The 19,867-nt window shown below is 46.9% G+C and overlaps 2 protein-coding genes across 2 annotated transcripts in view; one reads left to right on the top strand and one right to left on the bottom strand.

Moving 5' to 3' along the window:
• The window catches only part of Drd5 (dopamine receptor D5), a 79,787-nt gene that overhangs the window by 24,083 nt on the left and 35,837 nt on the right, over positions 1–19,867 (top strand). The window lies entirely within an intron of this gene.
• The window catches only part of Slc2a9 (solute carrier family 2 member 9), a 130,307-nt gene continuing 115,854 nt past the window's right edge, over positions 5,415–19,867 (bottom strand). The window contains exons 11-12 of the mRNA XM_057772107.1: positions 18,280–18,407; positions 5,415–7,144 (exon numbers count right to left, since the gene is read on the bottom strand). Coding sequence (XP_057628090.1) covers positions 6,899–7,144; positions 18,280–18,407 — 374 coding nt within the window. The 3' untranslated portion in view covers positions 5,415–6,898. The remainder of the gene's footprint in view (positions 7,145–18,279; positions 18,408–19,867) is intronic.

The raw sequence follows: 19,867 nt of genomic DNA on the forward strand, positions 1-19,867 counted from the left end.
GAGTTCACATGTGCAGCTGCCTGACTGTGTCCAGAAAGCAGCGTCTCCTAATAGTCACCCACTACCTCTACTTCTTACATTTTTCCATTTCTCCTTCTACAGTTATCTATAAACCCTTGAATGAGACACGTAAGGTATATGCTGCAATTAGGGCTGAGCATTCTGCAGTCTACTGTCTACACCTGAGCCAGTTGTGAGTTTTTCTGTTGATTACCATCTACTGCAAACAGAAACTCTTCAATTGATGGTTGACAGATGTGTATAATAATATAATAATGGGTATAATAATAAGTCATTAAGAGATGGTTTAATACTATATCCCTTTAGCAGAATAATAGTAATAGGTTCTCTCTTAAAGATCTGTCTAGCCATAGGTTCTTAGTCTAATAATGGTGCCAGTATGGATTTCATCTTGTAGAGTGGGCATTAAATTCAATTGATTGGTTACTCACATGACATTTGTACCACTACTGCACCAGTCTAGACTTGCTTTTCAACTGTCCTCCTTACCCTTGAGACTGATCAACCATGTCCGAGTATCCTCTATCATCTTCTCCCTCCAATGGATTCATTTTATCCAGTTTTAAATTCCCATCACCTAGCAAAGTCACACAAAGAGAGGGTCCAATTGTCTCAACTGCTCCAGCTGAGCCAAGATCCAAGGGACCATACACTAGATTCCAGCTGTGGATACAGGCTCAAGAGGAATAACAGAGCTGCCCAGCTGATTCATGGAACCACAAGACATGATAAGCCACAGTTGTTTAAGCCACTTGCTTTAAAAATATGTTTTTATTATATTTAATCATATGTATGTAGTATAGGGGTACATGTGAAGGCAGTTCCCATATGGGGCCAGAAGAGAGCATAGGATCTCTGGATCTGGGGCTGCAGGTGGTTGTGAGCCACTTGACATGGGTGCTGGGAACCACCCTTGGGTCCTCTTAAAGAGTGGTACATACTCTTAACTGCTGAGCTATGTCTCTAGTCTCTGATTAAGCCATTAACTTTTGTTTAATTTGCTAAGCAGAATGAGTAGCTAATAGGGCCTATTATTTCTGGTTAGGTGTTTCTTCTAATTCTGTGAGCTCTTTTGACAAGTAAGAAAAACAGAAATTGGTGGTGGTTCTTGTGTCCAGGCAGAATTTCAGCAGGAAGAATAGATCTTGGAGCATACACAACAAGCTCAATAATATTTACTTCACAGGCTACTTCCAGCATCCCAAGCAACCACATGAAAACCTTTTCAGAGCAGGAAGGAGAAGGGAACCCAGGCAGGCAGTAGGGCCAGGTCAGCACCACAGACAGCTCCAGCACGTTGCCCGGGCACCAGACGCTGAGAATCCTCAAGTACCCTCAGGCAGTGGTGCCCCAGGGAAATAACTAGCAGTGTGTCAAAAGAATTAGATTTGCCTCATGGATTCTCATTTGCCGTGGGCACCATCCTGTCACAACTTGTATGGATTGAGTTTCATTTGCAAAAGAAACTGGAAATAAGAAGTGGTAGAAGTCAAGATAGAATATTGGGAATTAGTGGCAAATGCAGGGGTGGGGTGCCCAGGGCTGTGATAGCAGCTTGGACATGTAAAGTCTGGGGCACGGTCCTCAAAGCCCCCTAAAGGCATGACTCTAGCTTTGTATCTAAGACGCTGGGCAATATTACTGCAGCTGCATCCACAGTCTTACCTTTGCTCCCCCAATAAGGTAAGAGTTTCTGGTGCCTCCTATGCCATGGAGACTAAACATGCTTTATCTGAAGCCATCACTGCTGGGATTCCCAGCAGTGGAAACATTCTTCAAAGTGTCTGCGAGGAGAAGTAGCTAAGATGTGCCATCTAAGCAAAGACCAATCTGGGTTGAGACCATGGGGAATCATGTCAAAGACTTCCCAGATCTCAAGAAGCCTCTTGGGCTCCATTGATTCTTTATCCACTATGGGGACAAAGGGCTAGAACATCTGCCCTATATTTCTACCACTGCTGTAACAAATGACCACAAACACAGTGAGTTAGCAGAGAGGAGAATGCCAGCCACCGGGGTTAATGGTGGCAGAGGGAGGGAGAGGTGGGTGAAATGGTTCAAGGCTTCAGTAATGTAGAACAAACAGATTCTGAGGTGCTGTCCACAATGGTAGCTTAACAGACAGCAGTGTATTGCAAACCTGAAGTATAACAATTGGTAGATCATAAGTGTGCACCTCATGTCTAAAGTGACAAGAACATGCTGACCATGTCCGACAAGGGCTGTGCCAATTGGCTTGGCTGCCCTCATCTCACAGGATAAACTTAGCTCAAAACATCAAGCCATACACCTTAAAGCTACACAACTCTTTATTCGTCAAATATACATCCACAAAAATGGGAAATAAGAAATTGGGAAATCTGGATTTTTGTCTTATTTATGTTTTTTTTTCCTCTGACAATGCAAATGCTTTTCCGAACCAAATGGTAAAAGATGGAAATTTAAAAGGAGTGATCCACCCTCCCCTCCTGGGCTGAAACCACCCAGATTTGTTATCTTACAGCCTGGGGACTGGAAGTTCTGCAGGTAAAGATGCTGGCCGGGCTGCACTCTTCTCAGGGTGTCTAGGGACTAATCCAGCCCCTGCCCTTTCCAATCTTGAAAGGCTACCTGCAGTCCCTCCCTCAGGACCCTTCCTCTACCTTCAAGGCCAGCAAGTGGACTCTGACCCACTTCTGCAGCTCCCTCATCTTTGTGGGGACATAGTGATTTCAGCCAGTGCTTTCACCGCAGACACCAAATCCAGCTGTCAGAAGCAGAGTCCAGCCAATTGCTAACTGTGTCTTTCTCTACCTGTTTGCTGGGCAATTGAATCATGTTCTGGAATTGGCCAGTGAATAGCTGGCTAGATACTATTTTTTCTTTTTTCCTTTTCCTCTTCTTCTTCTTCTTCTTCTTCTTCTTCTTCTTCTTCTTCTTCTTCTTCTTCTTCTTCTTCTTCTTCTTCTTCTTCTTCTTCTTCTTCTTTTTTTTTGTGTGTTTCTATAAGCTGGTTAGTGTATCTATGTGTGCATGAGTGTGCAGGTGTGTACCTGTGTGTGCAGGTGTGTGTTTGTACATGTGAGTAGGATCTAGGGTCTGGAGGAGGCTATTAGGTGTCTTGTCACTCTTCATCTATTTCTTTGACACAGGAGCTGTCCTGTTAGCCTGTAAGTCCCAGCAATTCTCCTGTCCTTTTCCCTCAAAACCCTGAGTTTTGGTGAACAAAACAATGGTCACAGCCACATTTTTGCATGGCTTTTGGGATCTGAACTCAAGTTTTCACAGCTGCAAAGCAAGGACATTCTTAGAGCTGACACTCTGGGGCTTCTGTCCTACTTGGCCAGTCTCTAACTCTGTTACCACACACACATACACACACACACACACGTTTATCCTGTGTGTTTTAAATAGTATAACTGACTCTTATTCAAATTTTATGTGTGCTTTTATTTGAGAGCAGGCAGTTGGCCTGGCTAAATTCAAATAAAAAGTTCTTACCCATGCTTTATGGGTGGTGGTGACTCCTTAGTCTCTGTGCTGTTCTGCAGGTCCACCCCATGTGTGTGCCTTGGCAACTGGACGGGCCTGTGCTGGGGTCTACACGTATTTTGAGTCTCAAAGTTCCTCTGATCAGCTGCACTCTGGTGCAGAATCTCATCCACAGATTTAGGGTGTCTTCAGCTCTCTTTACTTACCTCCCCCCACTTTGTAGTCTTCTCTCTTGGTTAGAACTGCAAGGTCCCCCACACACTATTGTGTTATATTTTATGTGGGCTTGTATCTGAAACAAAGCAGAAATAGGAGGAGGGGGACGGGAGGGATGTGGGGGCAGAGAGAGAGAGAGGCAGAGAGAACGGTTGAGTAATAGGCATTCCCCTGTACCATTTGGAACTTAGAGGCTCGTGTCCCCAACTTCTCATCAGAAAGAAGGGTTTTTTTGTTAAGTGCCTGTGTGGTTCCTACTGTCACCTCCAGACAGGGCCCCGAGTTTCCTCCCATCACTCCGAATAGAGTAACGGTTTCTTCCAGAGCTTCTCTTGGGTACCCATTCTGTGGTTCTGGACATTGCTGTCTTGGAGTGTGAGCTGGAGATGTGGGAGAAGAAGATGCAGGAAGTCAGGGCTACAGTTTGAGCCCCACCTACGAACTGCTTTCTTATTACCTGCTTTCTTCAGTCTGCCTGAGTTTACACTGTGATTGTGTCCGGGCTTTTAATTAAAATTAGCCAGAGAGAAATGGCCTTGTGTGTACTTAGTAGCACCAGAAGTTGAAAGACTTCCCTTATTTCAGGGACTCTGAAGGGAGGAAATACCAACTTCCATGGTTTGGAGATTGGGGATGAAGTAAAATGGTTCTAATGGACATACAAGGGGTGAGGTCAGCCCTAGCCTTGGGTGGGAATCAGAAGTGAGGATGATAGCTGAGCTTCTTTTGGGGACCATGCAAGGATGCAGGGTGCTAATGACTAATAGACCCCAGCAAAACTTTGGTCTGCAGGGCCTCAGTGAATGCCTGACTCTGACTCCTGGATCCTCATTCATTGTCTTCCAGCATCTAAGATACAGCTTCCTATGCAGAATTCTCTGCAGCGGGCACCAGAGTGTGAACAAAGGTCTTCAGGATTGAGATGATGTATTTGATTTAATATCAAGTGGGAAAAAATAGAAGATAAGAGAAATATGATTGCAATCATGTTTTATATATTCTGTGTTTGTAGTGGATTAATAACAGGCAGGAAATGGACATAGCTGTGTAAAAAGTAAAATCTGAAGCAGTGAGATGGTCAGTTCTATTATGAGATTTATTTTTCCAAAAATGTCTGTAGTGTGGCTTCATTATAATTTCAAATATAAGAACATGCAAAAATAATCACTGTCCTCTGTCCCCACAGTCACACTGGTCATGACTCTGCTCTGTCCCTTGTCTGGGAAGGCATTCTTTTCTCGGCTGCCACCCAGCTCCTCCTGCTACATGTCCCCACACCACTGTTCACCCAGTACTGATGGCACTGCACCTCACCAATAGTGCTGTGACTCTCTGTCTTCTCTGTCAGACATGAGTGTGTACGGCAGGGCCGGGTGTTTCCTTTCCCATAGATATATCTCCAGTACCCAGCCAAGGCAGATTAGTTACTAGCTAATAAATATTGACAGAATTCTTAAATTTCCAAGTAAATGAGAGCTTTCAAATGTTAGGATTTCTGTTTTGCAATTTACTTGGCTCCCTTGGTGATGGCACTTGTCAAATCCATGTATTACGTTCTCTCCATACGTACACACACTGTCCAAACCAGTGCTGGATGGCACAGTGCCCTGAGCTGGCAATGCACCCATGGAGAATTCCAGATGAAGAGTGAGGGAAAAATCAGAACATAGGTTTTGGCTAAGTCCACCTTGTCTAGAATAGGCAGGAAAATAGCAGTGCTGCTTCGTCTGGGGACATCCCCGTCTGGTACCATGTCTTCTAAGGCATTCTAAATTTAAACACACCAATGCCAGTTTAAGAACCTGCCATTTGCTTATGACATTTGTCATAGGTACTTTATTTTAGGGGCAGAAGAAGGGTCTCAGCCAAACATCATGAACCACGTATAATGATGGCAAGATGCAAGTTGCTCCAATCAGACACCCACTCAAACACCCTGTTGTACATACGATTCTTTGACTCCCTTAACAGCTGTTGAGGCAGGTGATTCTCCCAGCCTTCACCTGAACACTCTGAGTGATAAGGAGTGTCTTTCCAGGCAACTTGTGACCTCTGAAGATAAATCTCCTTCACACTGTGAACAGGAGGCTCAGAGCAGAGACTCTCATTCCTGCATCCAGAGCAGGCATTACTAATCAATCCCAGTGTTCTTTTCCATCAATTCTAGGTTTAGTCTTAGTGTCATTCTCAGTGTTCAGAGCTTAACTTGTAGTCTCTGCCCCCTAGTTGCCAGAAAGTTCTTTCTCATATTTGTAAGCCCTGGCCTGTGGCCTCCATCTTTGGAGGCCCCTTCCCTGTGCCCACCAAGTGTTGGTCAAGACGAGCCTGCCAAAACCGCGCCCTCAGTCTATTTAAACTGCTTCCCTGGAAAGTTTCCTCCTGGTCTCTTTCCTCTCTCCCCAGTGGTGGTCACCTTCGTGGCCTCCTGGTTCCCCCTCGGGGCCACCCGGGAGCACAGGAATCCCATTAAATCTGGATATTTTTTAAATTTGGCTTGTTGTGATTTGACTTGATTGGGATTTTTGCATCGGCAGAGAGCTCGTGTTAGGAAAAATTCCTAACACTATTATTTACTGATCTTCTGTGTGCTCTCCTGTAACAGTCTGAACTAAAGACAGCCTCAGACCTGGAAACCGTGAGCGCTGGGGACAAAGCCTGTCTCGGTAGGTTCAGAAGGTGGTGGACTGGTCAGAGGTGTTCCAAAGCCTCAGGTTCACAGGGCAGAGGTAGATTAGCAACAGGCATTTGTTAGTGTTGACCTAGAATCTTCCCACGGGTGTCAGAAAGCCTCCATGCAGGACCAAGTCCAGGACTCTGGAGGCTGGAGGCCAAGGGCAGGTCAGGGTTGCTTAGCAACAGCATGGCTGGGACAAGTCCGGGTCTGCCATTCCCTTTCCAATGATTGTCCATCAGATGAAAAGGCCTTCCTTTGGGTGGGCAACCTGATCCCTTTTCCCAAACTTTATTTCAGAACTACAGGTTCAGTCATGAAGAGGGCGACCTTTGGTCCATGTAGAATGCTGAGTGTACCAAACCTAGGGAACGCTTCCAGGGAGTTTGGAAGGGGTAGCTGTGAAGACACAGCTGTGAGATCTGATTGTCCCCAGCTTCTTCCTAACACCCCAGTATGAGAGTCTCCCATGGCTTCAATCGGCTGAAACCTTCCAAGTTTCAGGAAGGCCTTCGGTTCCTATAGTGAGATCACATATTTAGACATTTGGATTTCGCCATGACTGTCCAGTGTGGAGGATGGATCTGGCGCAGGCTGGCTGTTAGCCTTCTCCTCTGGGGGCTGAGCCTTGTTCCTCTTGGCGAAGGCCTGGCTGATTTCTGCGTGGGTCCTGTTCTTGGTCTCCGGGAGGACCAAGTAGAAGTAGACAGCTCCCATGATGCACACTGTGGCAAAGACAAGGAAGCAGTAGGAGTCCAGGCTTTTCTGTGGGGAGGTAGAGACAGAAACAGTCAATGAGCAGTCAGCAAGTTAGCCAGCTGGCTGGAAAGCCGGGCTGCACGAATCTCCTCTGCCCCTAGCACTTATATGCCAGCAGTTCTGGAGAGAACCCCACAGAGGCTGCTGCTGCTGCCCCAAGAGGCAGGTGGAGCCACATGACACTTGAGTCAGTCTCAAAGGAAGTGGGGATAAGTCAGTTCCCCACCATGGTCAAGATGAGAGGGAAAAAAGAAAACAGTCTTTATTGCTCTGTATTTTTTCTTCAGAATAGGCATTTAAAAACTTACCATTGAGAAGGGACAATGTAATCTTCTATAAATATTATCTTTGGTTCATTTTACCATTATCACACTCCTCCTTATCCCATGGCACACTCTTGTGTGTGAGAATTGTAAACCCCCAGTTTGTAAGGAAAATATGGATCATAGTAACAAAGATACATTTTTTTCCTGGTATGAAGATGATCTACCCTCACTAATCGGTACAGCCTTGCACAAAAACAGAAAGACCAGGAGATAGATGCTGGACATAGTCACTGTTCCTTATGTTCTGCTTAGACCTCAGTGAGATGCTGGGCTTCCCAGGACTCTCCAGCCTCTACAGCCCCTGACATGGTGTTTGGCTCTCAGTAAAGGGTTTGTTCAATAAAAGACTTCCTGGGCTAGGGAGATGGTTCCTGAGCAAGCACCAGGAGTCAAGTTTGAATCCTAAGCACCCATGTAAAAACCCAGATGTGGTTGTACACTACAGTTGCCTGTGACCCTAGAACTGGGAGTGCTGGCTAGGACAGGAGGATTCCTGGAACTTGCTGGCTGCTAGAAGTAGAAGCAAGAGGACCCTAAGTTCATGGCCATCCCTGACTTCATGGGTAGTTTAAACCAATCTTTGGATATATGTGATCCTGGATATAAACTCTCTTTAACTCTCAAAGGCTTCCTGGTTACAGTTGCCAGGCCTGACTGCTTCATCCTAGCATTGATCAAAGACAAGATGGCAGTATTTTTAGTGGCATTTCCCAAGAAGCAATATCAGAGTTTTCATCAATTCCATTTAATCTCTGATTGAAGACGGTGGTTTTGGAGCTCACAGTGCTTAAGGGTCTAGGTACTCAGATATTCTAGAGTCTCCAGTGACACACGTTTCGACTCACGGTGTCTCTGTGGTTGTAAAACTAGGACAATAGTGGTTTTGTACGGGTGCTATAGATAGAATGATAAAAGCATCCATTCAAAGCACTGTGGGCTGTGAAGGGCACCTCGCTTTGAGAAAGGTGCTTTCTGTTTGTCCGCAAGGACTGTGAGGTGTAAAGGGGATCGGGGAGGCTCAGGGGTTCTGCTGCCAGAGAGGCTGTGCCAACACAGAAGATGAGCCATTCAAAGCAGAATTTCAAACCTTCGAGTTTACGTTTCTTTATTTGAAAAGTGGGGATGTTTGGTTTGTGATGGAATGGAATGTGGCTCACAGTCCGAACCTCTGCCTGCATGCTGACTCTGTCTGATAGATGGTAGAGTCTCGTAGCTTCTGCTGCTCTGGGGCCCCATCTCTCTAGAGACTCAAGCCAACCCAGACACCTGCGGCCAGGAGGGCTCCTCTAGCCATCTCCACTCACACCTGCTCCATCAGGAAGTCATGATGACCCTACCTTGAGAGACAGCCTGTGTCTGACACTTGTCACCACTTTGAAGGCTACTGTGTTTGTGGAAGCCACCATTATGCTCTGCCTGGGTCACTAGATCATTGAGTAGCTTCTCCTTTGAGTTCTCCACATCTCTCCGAGTGCCCTGGATCATTCTTAGGAGAGAAGCCTGCATGACTCTGTTAAGCAAAGCCACTGTTCTGTTCAAAATCCACGTGCATGTCCAAAGTCGCTCTAAGTGAAGCCAGACTCCTTCCCGTGACTGATCTCTGGTCCGTTTTACTTCTCCGAGGTCATTTCCTTTTTTTCTTTCTCTGCGCCAGCTTTACCTCCCTGATGGTGGTTCCTAATACCATGACCCAGAGTCTTTGCACATGCCACTGTCTGTCTTCCTGGCACAGCTCTCAAAGACACCCACACATCCTGCTTTCTCGCTTTCACCGTCTCTGCCTACAGGTCCTTCCTTACAGAGATCTCCTCTAATTCCTGTATTGAGAGGGCGCCTCCCAGCCCTGATGCACTCTTCTCTAACTGCGTATCATCATGCAGCACAGAGCGTAGAAGTGCCTGTTAGTTAGTTCTCTCCCCACCGAGGGTAAGCTATGTGAGGGTGGGCATTGCGGGTTTTCTTGCATCCCCAGGATACAGGGAGCTGTGGATAGACAGAGGACCAGCAGTGGATGTTTACTGAGTGCAGGTTGTCCTGAGGCTCTCTACCCCACCCAGGGCACTCCTGAAGCTGTCTGGGATGTCTTTTCCACCCCCTGAACTGCTATGTGCTTATCTTCATTTCCCAAAGGATATCATGAAGCCACTTGGATTAGTCTGTTTCATAGACTTCAATGAACCAACAGTGCCTGCGACATCTGGGGAAAGGACACTTGTCCCCTTCTGTGATTCTCAGAGGCAAAACTGTAGGAAAACTAGGGTGAGAGACTCCATCTCTTGGGCACCGAGTCTACAGTGGGTCTCCAATACAGTTCCCCAAACCAATGTGCTGGGGTTGAACCCTCAATGTGGTGAGGCCTTCACGGGGTGATCAAATGATTAGGGTGGATCCATCACAAGTGGGATTCAAAACCTCATGCTGGGATGCAGGGAACTAGGCAGACTGCTCAGAGAGGACAGTGAGGGGTACCATCTTGGAAGCAGAGAACAGCCTCCACCAAATCCCAGCCTTCTAGAGATAATCCTGCCTGTGGCATTTCATGATTGCAGCATATAGCTAGGATAGCCCTGCTCCCTGAAGGTGCCAGCCTAGAGAAGGCACAGAGCTAAGGTGGACATGCTTGCTCACCACCTCTCTTACTTGGTTCTGGTGTTGGAAGTCACGGTACCAATCACTGGCTCTGCAGAAGGAGGGTGTTACAAGACCAGGTTAGGGGGGAGGGGGTGGAGAGGAAGGAAGGAACTAATGCGAATGAGGATTTACCTTGCCCAGTTACACAGTCAGGTCTTTGGGGCCATTCATGGGCCTGTTTAATTCCTCTTTACAGAAGACAAAAGTCAAGCTGGAGTTAGGTTGTCAGTGGAGCTGTTAGGATCAGAGCTTGGTCCCTGGCAGCTCCAACTATCTAGGCTCAGGCACCCATCCTCAAACTACAATTCAGAGACAGTGGTGGTTAGACTCAGAGGGCAGAGACGTGTCTCAGCGGCCATATAGGGAAAAGGGACAAAAATCATATCCAGTGAGCCACAGTCAATCTTGGAGGTCTTGACATGAGGTTTAGGTTTAGATGGGGAACAAAAGGTGTGTGTAACTAAGCGGTCCTGCTTAAAGCGGAGCCCCACCCACCACTGATCCATCATTTCCTTGGCTTCAGTTTCTCCTGCAAGTTGGTCTGGTAAGTTGCCAGAACTCAGTGAAATCTCCTTCCCTGGAACCAGAACCTCCTCCAGCTGGCACCCTGGCTTCAGCCTTCACTTCCCTGAGCCATGAGATTCCTTGCAGTACATCGCTACAGAGGTGCCAATGGGCATAGGCGTCTCTCTTTAGACTGCCTTCACTCCTGCCAGGACAGTTCATGTTGTTTGCCAAGTCCATGCTGCTAGAAGGGGGCAGGACTGGGATGAAACTCAGCATCACATTTTTCTCCAAAGCTGCCTTGCCCCTTGCTGGACCCTGGCTGGGACTGAGGACAAGACCAAGACCTGACAAAGTCAATGCTAACCTTAGCAACTGCTCTCTAAGTACCTCCTGTTCTGGGATGGCTGAGTAGCTCTGTTCATTGCCTCCTGTACGGGGATGGCTGACTAGCTCTGTTTATTGCCTCCTGTTCTGGGATGGCTGACTAGCTCTGTTTATTGCCTCCTGTTCTGGGATGACTGACTAGCTCTGTTCATTGCCTCCTGTTGTGGGATGACTGACTAGCTCTGTTCATCTCAACCCCATGGTGTGATCTTACAGGTGAGGTGCCTAGGGGCAGACCCTGGGCCAAGCATCAGTTAATAAGTAGGCTCATGGAATCTATGCATGGAATGGAACTTCATTTGGGGTGGATACTTGACCTTACGATCATACCTCTTCACATCCCTGTTCCAGCTCCCAGGGATGCTGCTAGCTACAGTCACAGCGCTTCTGAAAATACATCCTTTATGCCATTAGATGGCTATTAATGTGGTCTATATTTTTGTTTCAGAGAGGAAAATTTCTTTTCACAATACAGTAGAATGTTGAATTATGCTAAAAATATAAGGCAATTTTGGCAAAATACTACTTTTTGGAAAACATTCTTGAGATTAAAGAAAAAGGTCTCAGCTTTTTTCCCCTCCTTTTTCTACTGCTCTGAATCAGAACCATGAGGGGGTAATTGCTTCCAAGAGCAAAGAAAAGAGAAAGTACACTTTGGGGGTTTGGACTCTGGCTCCCACAGAGTGGACCTATGGGCTACTATGTAGTGGTGTTGCGGGGTAGGTTCAGAGGAGGGGCAGGGCATCACCTAAATTACTGGGCCACAAAAGCCCAGTATGCTCTGGAGGTGGTGAAATTATGACCTGAGGAAATTCTGGGTTAGATTTAGAAGTAGCTATTCAACTAATTTATCAAAAGCAGAAAAGGTGCTCTGAGTTGGAACGACTTGTTTCTGCCATAATAGTCTGTCTATACATTTGCAAAGAAGAGGAGAGAAATATGTGTCCATACTTAGGAGGTGCCTATCCATCCTTCACACTGAGTTCAATCCTGCTTTCCACAGCAACAAAAACACCTATCAAAGCATATTCTGCTCTGTGTGTGGACGTGGCTCTCAGCTGAGCTCCCTGCATCCTAGGGACACATGTCACTCTTTGGTGTCTCAAGAACTCATTCTAGCATCTGATGTAGATTGTTCCTTCTAGAAGATTCCGATATTTTCTGTGTCTGGCCACTGGAGCTCTGAAGGTGTTGGTATTCTCCCCGCATCTCCCTGTCCCTTTCTCCCTTTCTCCCTCTCCTCCTCCCTCCCCTCTGTCTCTCTTTCTAGGATATCAGAACAGATAGCAGCTTTTCAGTAGTCATAGTGACACCAAGCTTTGCGGCAGTTCCCATGCAGACACCGTGCAGGGTGTCTCTTAAGAGCCCTGTTGCAAAATACAGGCACCCCTGTTGTTCCAAAGACAAGACAATGACAATCACCAGGAGATGTTGATATTACTCTGCCCCCCCCTCAATGCCAAGTGGCGTGGCTGAAATTCAAGATCACCAATTTGGGCCCAAAATCTGCCCAATTAATCCAGTTTTTTTGTTTGTTTGTTTGTTTGTTTTGCCTACACACTGCCTGACAAATAAGATCAAGAACAGCAACTACCAACAAATACAGTGTTGATAGTGTTGTGGGCTCTGCCTTAGGCTGGGAGCCCAAGGTACAGGTGGGGCTTGAGGCAAGAAGATTGTTTGAGACACTATGGGAGTGGCATGGTCACTGGTAACTGTCCCAGGTTGCTTGGGACTGACCAATGTTTTAAGCTTTGGGATATCTGGGAGAGTTTTGAGCAAACATTCTAGGGCACATTGGTCACCATAGAAAGGACAGGTGTTGTACAGTGAATTTATTCTCCCAAAGACACACTGAGGTCCTAGGCCCTGATCCCTGTGAATGTGGCATCACCAGAGAACAGTCTTTTCAGCTGTTATACAAGTATTATGAGGTCAAGCTAGACACGTTTCCAATCTGCTCAGTGGTTTCCAAACAAGAAAACATACACACACACACACACACACATAAACATACATATAGACACATACACACACAAACACACACACAGATATACACACATATACAGACACATACACACAAGGACACACATACATATTGTATAATATACTCACAGAGACATATACACAGACACATACTCAGACAAACACAGACACATACACAGACATACAGAGACACACATACATATACACACACATACACATAAATACCCACACAGGCAGACACAGGCACATACACAGATACACACACACACAGGAATAAAAACAGAAATAAATACATATGCACAAAGAGACACACACAGACACATACACACAGACACATACATACACAAACACACACACTCACAGATACACACATGGACACAGACACAGAGACATATACACAGATACACACACATAATACTCATATATACAGACACACATACACATAGGAACACATACATACACACAGAGACACACAGATATGTACACACATGCAGACACATACACATACAGACACATGTACACAGATACACACAGACACACATACACAGAATATACACATACAAACAGACAGACACATGTAAACAGATATACACACAGACACATATACACAGAATACACACATACAGACATACAGACACATGTACACAATACACACAGACACACATACACACACATACAAACAGACGTACAGACACACACATATATACATACACACATACGTACACGCAGATATATACACACAGAGACACACATACACACAGAGACACACATACAAACCCACAGACACATACACACACATATTTACTCACAGATACACATACACAGATATACACACACATACATATACACAGACATAGATGCACACATTATAAGCCAAGGACCATCCCACCAATATGGAACAGGCCCTGTCTGCATAGCCTCTAGATGGAGCCACATCAGGCCTAGCGGCTCAGGCCTGTCATCTTGGCTCCTTGGGAGCCAGGCAGAAGATTTAGAATGAGTTCAAGGCCAATCTTGTCATAGATGGTGAGAGACCCTATTTAGACAAAGATGGTGCCTGAGGCAGAAGAGGGTTGATCTATCTCTGGCCTCTATACATATGGACACTTGGTGCTCCTGCACGCACGCACACACACACGCACGCACACGTATATACACACACACACACAGAGCACACAATGCAATGCACTTATGCGCACATGCACCTGCACATACACAGACCCCCATTTTATATTTGGAAGGAAGGAAGTCATTAGTGTGGGTCACTTCTGTTCATCAGATATTCATAGTTTCCACAGCAAAGCTGAATCATTTATAATTTGAATTCCCTAAGAACTTCACAGGAACAAAGGAAGAGGAGGAGGAACAGAAGCAGGAGGAAGAAATAAATGTCAATCAGTGCCTGTCCCTCTGGTCTAGTGTCTTCCGGGCCCACTCACACCCTTGGGTGGTAGCTGAGTAATGAACCCTGCAGGGCTGTGTTAGGCTTCCTGAGACAGCCTCCATAAAACATTGGCTGTGGGCTCCTGCAACAGGACAGCCAATAAAATGCCCGTATGCTTAAGGCAGTGTCCCTGATATGTGGGGCTCTCGGGCTTCCATCTCTGTCAGCAGTGATGCTCAGGCTGACAGGTGATTTCCATTGGCTTCTTTAGTTTCCCTTTCACTCTCTCCTACTCCACTCCAACCCCAAGCACATAGGACTCAATTAACCATATCCCTCATTTTTTTCTTCTAATTTGTGTGTGCAAGTGCACACACATACAGATGCTATGTGGAAGTGAGAGAGCCGCCTCAGGGGCCAGACTTTGCCTTCCACCGTGTCAGAGACAATCGTTTGCTGTTTGCTGCTGTGTATATGGACATAGCAGGTTGTCTAGCCCATGAGCGTCCAGGGATCCCCTTGACTGTCTCCCCTCTCACGGCTGCAGTGTTGGGATTACTAAAGATGCCCTATGGTGTTCAGCTTTACCTGGGTGCTGGGATTGGGGTCTTGATTTAGGTTCTCATGCTATGTGGTAAATTTGCTACCCACTGAGCAATCTCCTCAGCCCACAACACACCCCACTTCTTGATGCACTACCCTTCTGGTTCATGCTGAGACCCCTTCTTGTCTGTGTTTATTTGTTTCTCTCATTTTTAGTCTTGATCACTGTTCTCATTTCTTTTGTTCTACAATGTTCTCCTAATGCTGGGCAAAGTTATGTGTATGCCTTTGATAAATAGCCCAAATCTACTTATTATCTGACTATACATGTCATCTTTTTATATATCTATGAAATATCTAGCTCTATATCTCTCTATCCATCCACTCATATCTATGTTTGTGTCTATACCACCCATGGGTCTTTTGTTTCATTTTCTTGTTTGTTTATTTGTGTGTGTGATTTTAAATAAAATTTTGTGTAGTCTAGGCTGATCTTGAACTCTCTTTGTAGCCTGAGCTGGTTCCAGTGTCTCCATTGCTTACTTTCAGAAGTTATGAGTTTCCAAGTTTGGCACAACCTATGTGACCTATGAAATACCTTTACTATGTGTAGGAAGGAAGTGGGGACTTGATCTTTTTGAAACCTCTGTGCTGTAGAGCCCATGTCACAATCATGTCTGTTCTGTGGGGAACAAGCTGATCACGAGGTAGCACTTCTGCTAATTGGGGTCACCGAGAAAGGACTGAGAAGCAGCTGAATTTGAAGGCAAGGCCAGATGGAGCCACTGTCTTACAGATAAGGCCTTTGTTGTTTTGATGACGCCTCATTTCTATTATGCAATTCTTCCCACTGAACCAGCACTTGGAAGAACAGGCTGCTGAGGATCAACAGCAGACTGCTTTCACAGAAGCAAGAGGAGACCCAGGGGTCTGGGGGCAAAGTGCCTGTTGCCACCCTGGCTCTCTCTCAGCTAGGGGAGAGCACCTCCACGCAGGTCCTGCTGCCTCGAGACCCTCATGTTGTCCTTGCAGGTACTTCCCTTCCCTCTCTGCTTGCCCCAGCCTTACCACAGGATCCCTGGTAAACCACAGGCTGTCAGCCACCAGGTCTCTGCTCACAGTCTCCCATTGCAGCCTGTCTCTGGGTATCTAAAAGGAGCTCTTCCAGAAACACCCACATGATTTCCTATGTGTTCCCACTGATTGTCATCCTTTATGAATTACCAGATGTCGGGGGGAGCTCAGTCTTGGTAATGTGCTCAGATCATTTGCACTGTTTTGACATATACTGGTAATCCCACCAGCTCCACATTGCATCTGAACCTATGGTGGGCGTTTCTCCAGCAGACACCAGACACCCTAAACTCCTAGACGAACCTCATGGCCTTCAGGATTGAATCCCATTGGTCTATTGGAGAAAGTGAGGATTCCTCAGTAGGACACTTAAGGCCCAGCAGGCTCTATCCACAAGGCACTGAGATGGATAGCATGAAGATGCGTATGCAGTGACTATTGTTGGGTGTTGAGTTAGAGTGTGTGTCTCCCACGACTAGCATGCCCATTCTCATCATCTCCTGGGTGACGACTGGCCAGGTCCACCCAGAACTGGACTCAGATGACTTCTCCTAGGGGATGTGTGCTTCTCCGGGGAGGAGAGTTTCCAATCACATAGCCAGTCCCTGCTCCTAAAACCCATCTCCCTTCCATGAACAGCTGTATAAGGGCCTTCAATGATCCAGGTCCAGGTTGTAAACGCCGCCCTTTAAAAAAAAAATCAAGGGGTGGGATTTTGTGCATGTGTTGAAGTTCTGGTTTTGAAAGGGAGGTCCTGGACCACCTGGGTGGGTTCTGTATGTCATTGTCCTCAAATGGGAGAGGTGGAGATACACAACACACGTGATGAGAGCATAGGACATCAGTCATCTTGTCTCACAGGTGAGGATAAAGAACTTGGGTTCAGGTTCTGTCTCTGACATGCCGAGCAGGGGTGACATCAGGAGTCTCTCAGAAGGGCTGCTGGAGGCTGTACCTCCTGGAGCTGACAGGGTGGAGCATTTGTGGGCACACGGCAAATGCTCAATAGACGTCTGCATGAATGTACCCGTAAATGCGTCTCCCTCCTGGCCTGGCGGAATGACATTAGGGCTGTAGTGTCTATAAGATCTACTTTGCTCATAAGTGGTTTGTAAACATAAAGCAAAGAAAACCACAATCTCAGAGAACTTAGACAACAATGAGGACCCTAAGAGAGACATACATGATCTAATCTACATGGGAAGTAGAAAAAGACAAGATCTCCTGAGTAAATTGGGAGCATGGGGACCTTGGGAGAGGGTTGAAGGGGAGGGGAGAGGTAGGGAGGGGAGCAGAGAAAAATGTAGAGCTCAATAAAATCAATAAAAAAATAGAAATAAAAGATCTACTTTGCTTGCCCCCGGGTGTGTAGAAGACAGGTCTGCTTCAGGGACCCAGAGAGTGTACCCTGAGCCTGGGAAGGCTCAGCTGTGAAGGAGTGGGAGAGAGCCAGCCAGCAACCTGAAGTTCATTTTCTCCATGTAATGGATGTTTTACTGACCGCAGGCTCTGCCTGCTAGCTTTTAACCAAACAGGAAAATCATACCGAAGGTATAGGGTCAATTGAAAAACCAGCTTGTTGTGTTCTGGCTGCAGCTGGAAAGGGGGCTCTGAGGAAGAGGGTGCTAAGCATAGGTCTCTCTGTCCTCGGTGGCCCCTGGAAGGACCTGCAGCACTGTGAGATGGGAAGTCATTGTTTAAAAGCAGCTGAAGGTGACCTGGAGGCCACCTGCCTTCCAGCTGCTGGGTTGAGGACATGCTGCATGGCAGTGCATGACAGACCATAGCAAAGACAAGCGGGTAGGGGAGCTGGACTTGGTGGGCCCTGGAGCCTGGAATAACTACCTCTTCCCTGGCCTCAGTGGACTTGTCTGTAGCTGAAGGCCGTGGGAAAGGACCTGGAGGCTGTGGAGCAGAGGTTTACAGCTGTGAGAGAAGCAGCTGTCCCTCAGGTCTACAGCTGTGCTGTGGCTGGTCGTGGTGGGCAGGGGACAGGGCCTTCTCGCTCCCCTGGCTGACACTAGGGTCACTGGGACGTGCTGGGCTGGCACTAAACAGTGTTTGGAACAGTGGGCCAGGGAGGATGATGGGATTGAAAGAGGATCTTCATCAAAGTACACATCCTTCCTTCCTCGGGACCATAGTATGAGTTGAGACAAAGAGAGAGGCAGGAGAGAAGGGGTGGGGAGGGAGACGGAGAGGGAGATGGAGAAAGAGGCACCCATCAGAAAGCAACCAGACAAATTTCACCATGTCTCAGAGTCCCCAGGCAATGTGAAGGCTGGAGGCCCCCTGGTCAGGCATACCTGCAGGAAGGGGAAAAGGAGCCCCACAGCGAAGTTGGAGAGCCAGTTGACTGTGCCTGCGATAATGAAGGCCGCTGGCCGCTCTGACTGCTGGAAGAACTCGCCGGTCAGGATGAATGGGATCCCACCTGTGAGGGCACAGGAACAAAGCCTTCAGCAGACCTCACCCTCCACATGGCCTCCATCACTAGGTGCTGGACTGCCTTGAAGTAAGGGTGCTGTCTCGGCAGGAGCAGCTATACCTACATGAGGGAGGGTTGGAGCCTTAGCAGCCCTCAGCCCCAGAGACACAAACAATTCCCTGACCGAGTTCATGGAAGACTGGGGGACAGGCTGAGATCCAGCACAAACCCCATGCTGCATGGACATGAGTGATTAAGGCAACAGGCATTGATGAGATACTGATGCAGCTCCATCTAGAGTGGGATTGTCTTCCTATCAACCTTTCTAGGGCCAAGATACATTTAATGCACACAGGCTACCTGCTCTTGACTTAACCTCACCACCCTCCATGTGCTTACAGGATTTGCATTAGCCTGAGTTTAGACTTGGACTCCAGACTAGAACAATTAAGGTTTGGTTATGAAATGTTGCCCAAAAGGCTCATAGTTGGTTTGGTCCTAGCTGGTGGGTGTAATCATGAGATGTGACTGGTTCATGAGGACTCCAACTTAATCAATAGATCAATCCCTTGATGGTGTGTGTTAGAGGAAGGGAGGCATTCTCTGGAAAGCTACATGCCGTTGCTGGCCACCTCTCTCTCTCCCCTTCCTGTTTGTTATGGAGTGAGCCTCTCTGCACAGTCAGTCCTCTCTCCATGGCGTCCTGCCTTCACTAGAGGCATGTCCTAGAAGGATAGGCATTATTGCTGGCCTCTCTCTCTCTCTCTCTCTCTCTCTCTCTCTGCTTCCCATCTGTCACAGAGTGAGCAGCTCCGCCCATCAATCCTTCATGGTCCTATACCTCATATCAGGCCCAGAAAACCCACTGTGACCTGTAGACCCAAACCTCTGAAACTGTGATTCCCAAATCATTTTTTGAATAGATTCTTCCAGTAATTCATCAGAATGATGAAAACTACTACCATAGCCCCTGATCCTTTGAGTCAGCTGCCACAGGGGCACACCTATAGGCCAATACAGCCAGGCAGGTGAGCACACAAGCCCACCTTGAACAGCTGCTGCAAAGCAGGGTCAGTTGGAAGCTTAGTGTGGAGCCAGACAGGGACATCAGCAGGAAGCAAGTAGCTGAGAACTCTGGTGAATGTGTGGGGTGTGGTGTTGTGGAATACTACTTTGTAAGTAATACTACTATGTAAAGGTGTGTTGCATTATTTGTTTGTGCTGCATTTGTTTAACTGTGTAAAAGTGTGTTGCTGTTTCATGCTGCCTGCCTAAGGCACCTGATTGGTCTAATGCTGAACAGAAAATAACTAAGCAGGAGAGGGATAGGTAGAGCTAGCTGGTGGGCAGAGAGAATAAGAGGAAGGATCTAGATATGATATGAGAGAGAGAGGAGAGAGAGAGAGAGAGAGAGAGAGAGAGAGAGAGAGAGAGAGAGGAAAGAGAAGAGAATGAGGGAAAAAAAG

This window comes from Chionomys nivalis, chromosome 6, assembly GCF_950005125.1.
Source record: "Chionomys nivalis chromosome 6, mChiNiv1.1, whole genome shotgun sequence".
In the NCBI taxonomy this organism is placed as follows: domain Eukaryota; kingdom Metazoa; phylum Chordata; class Mammalia; order Rodentia; family Cricetidae; genus Chionomys; species Chionomys nivalis.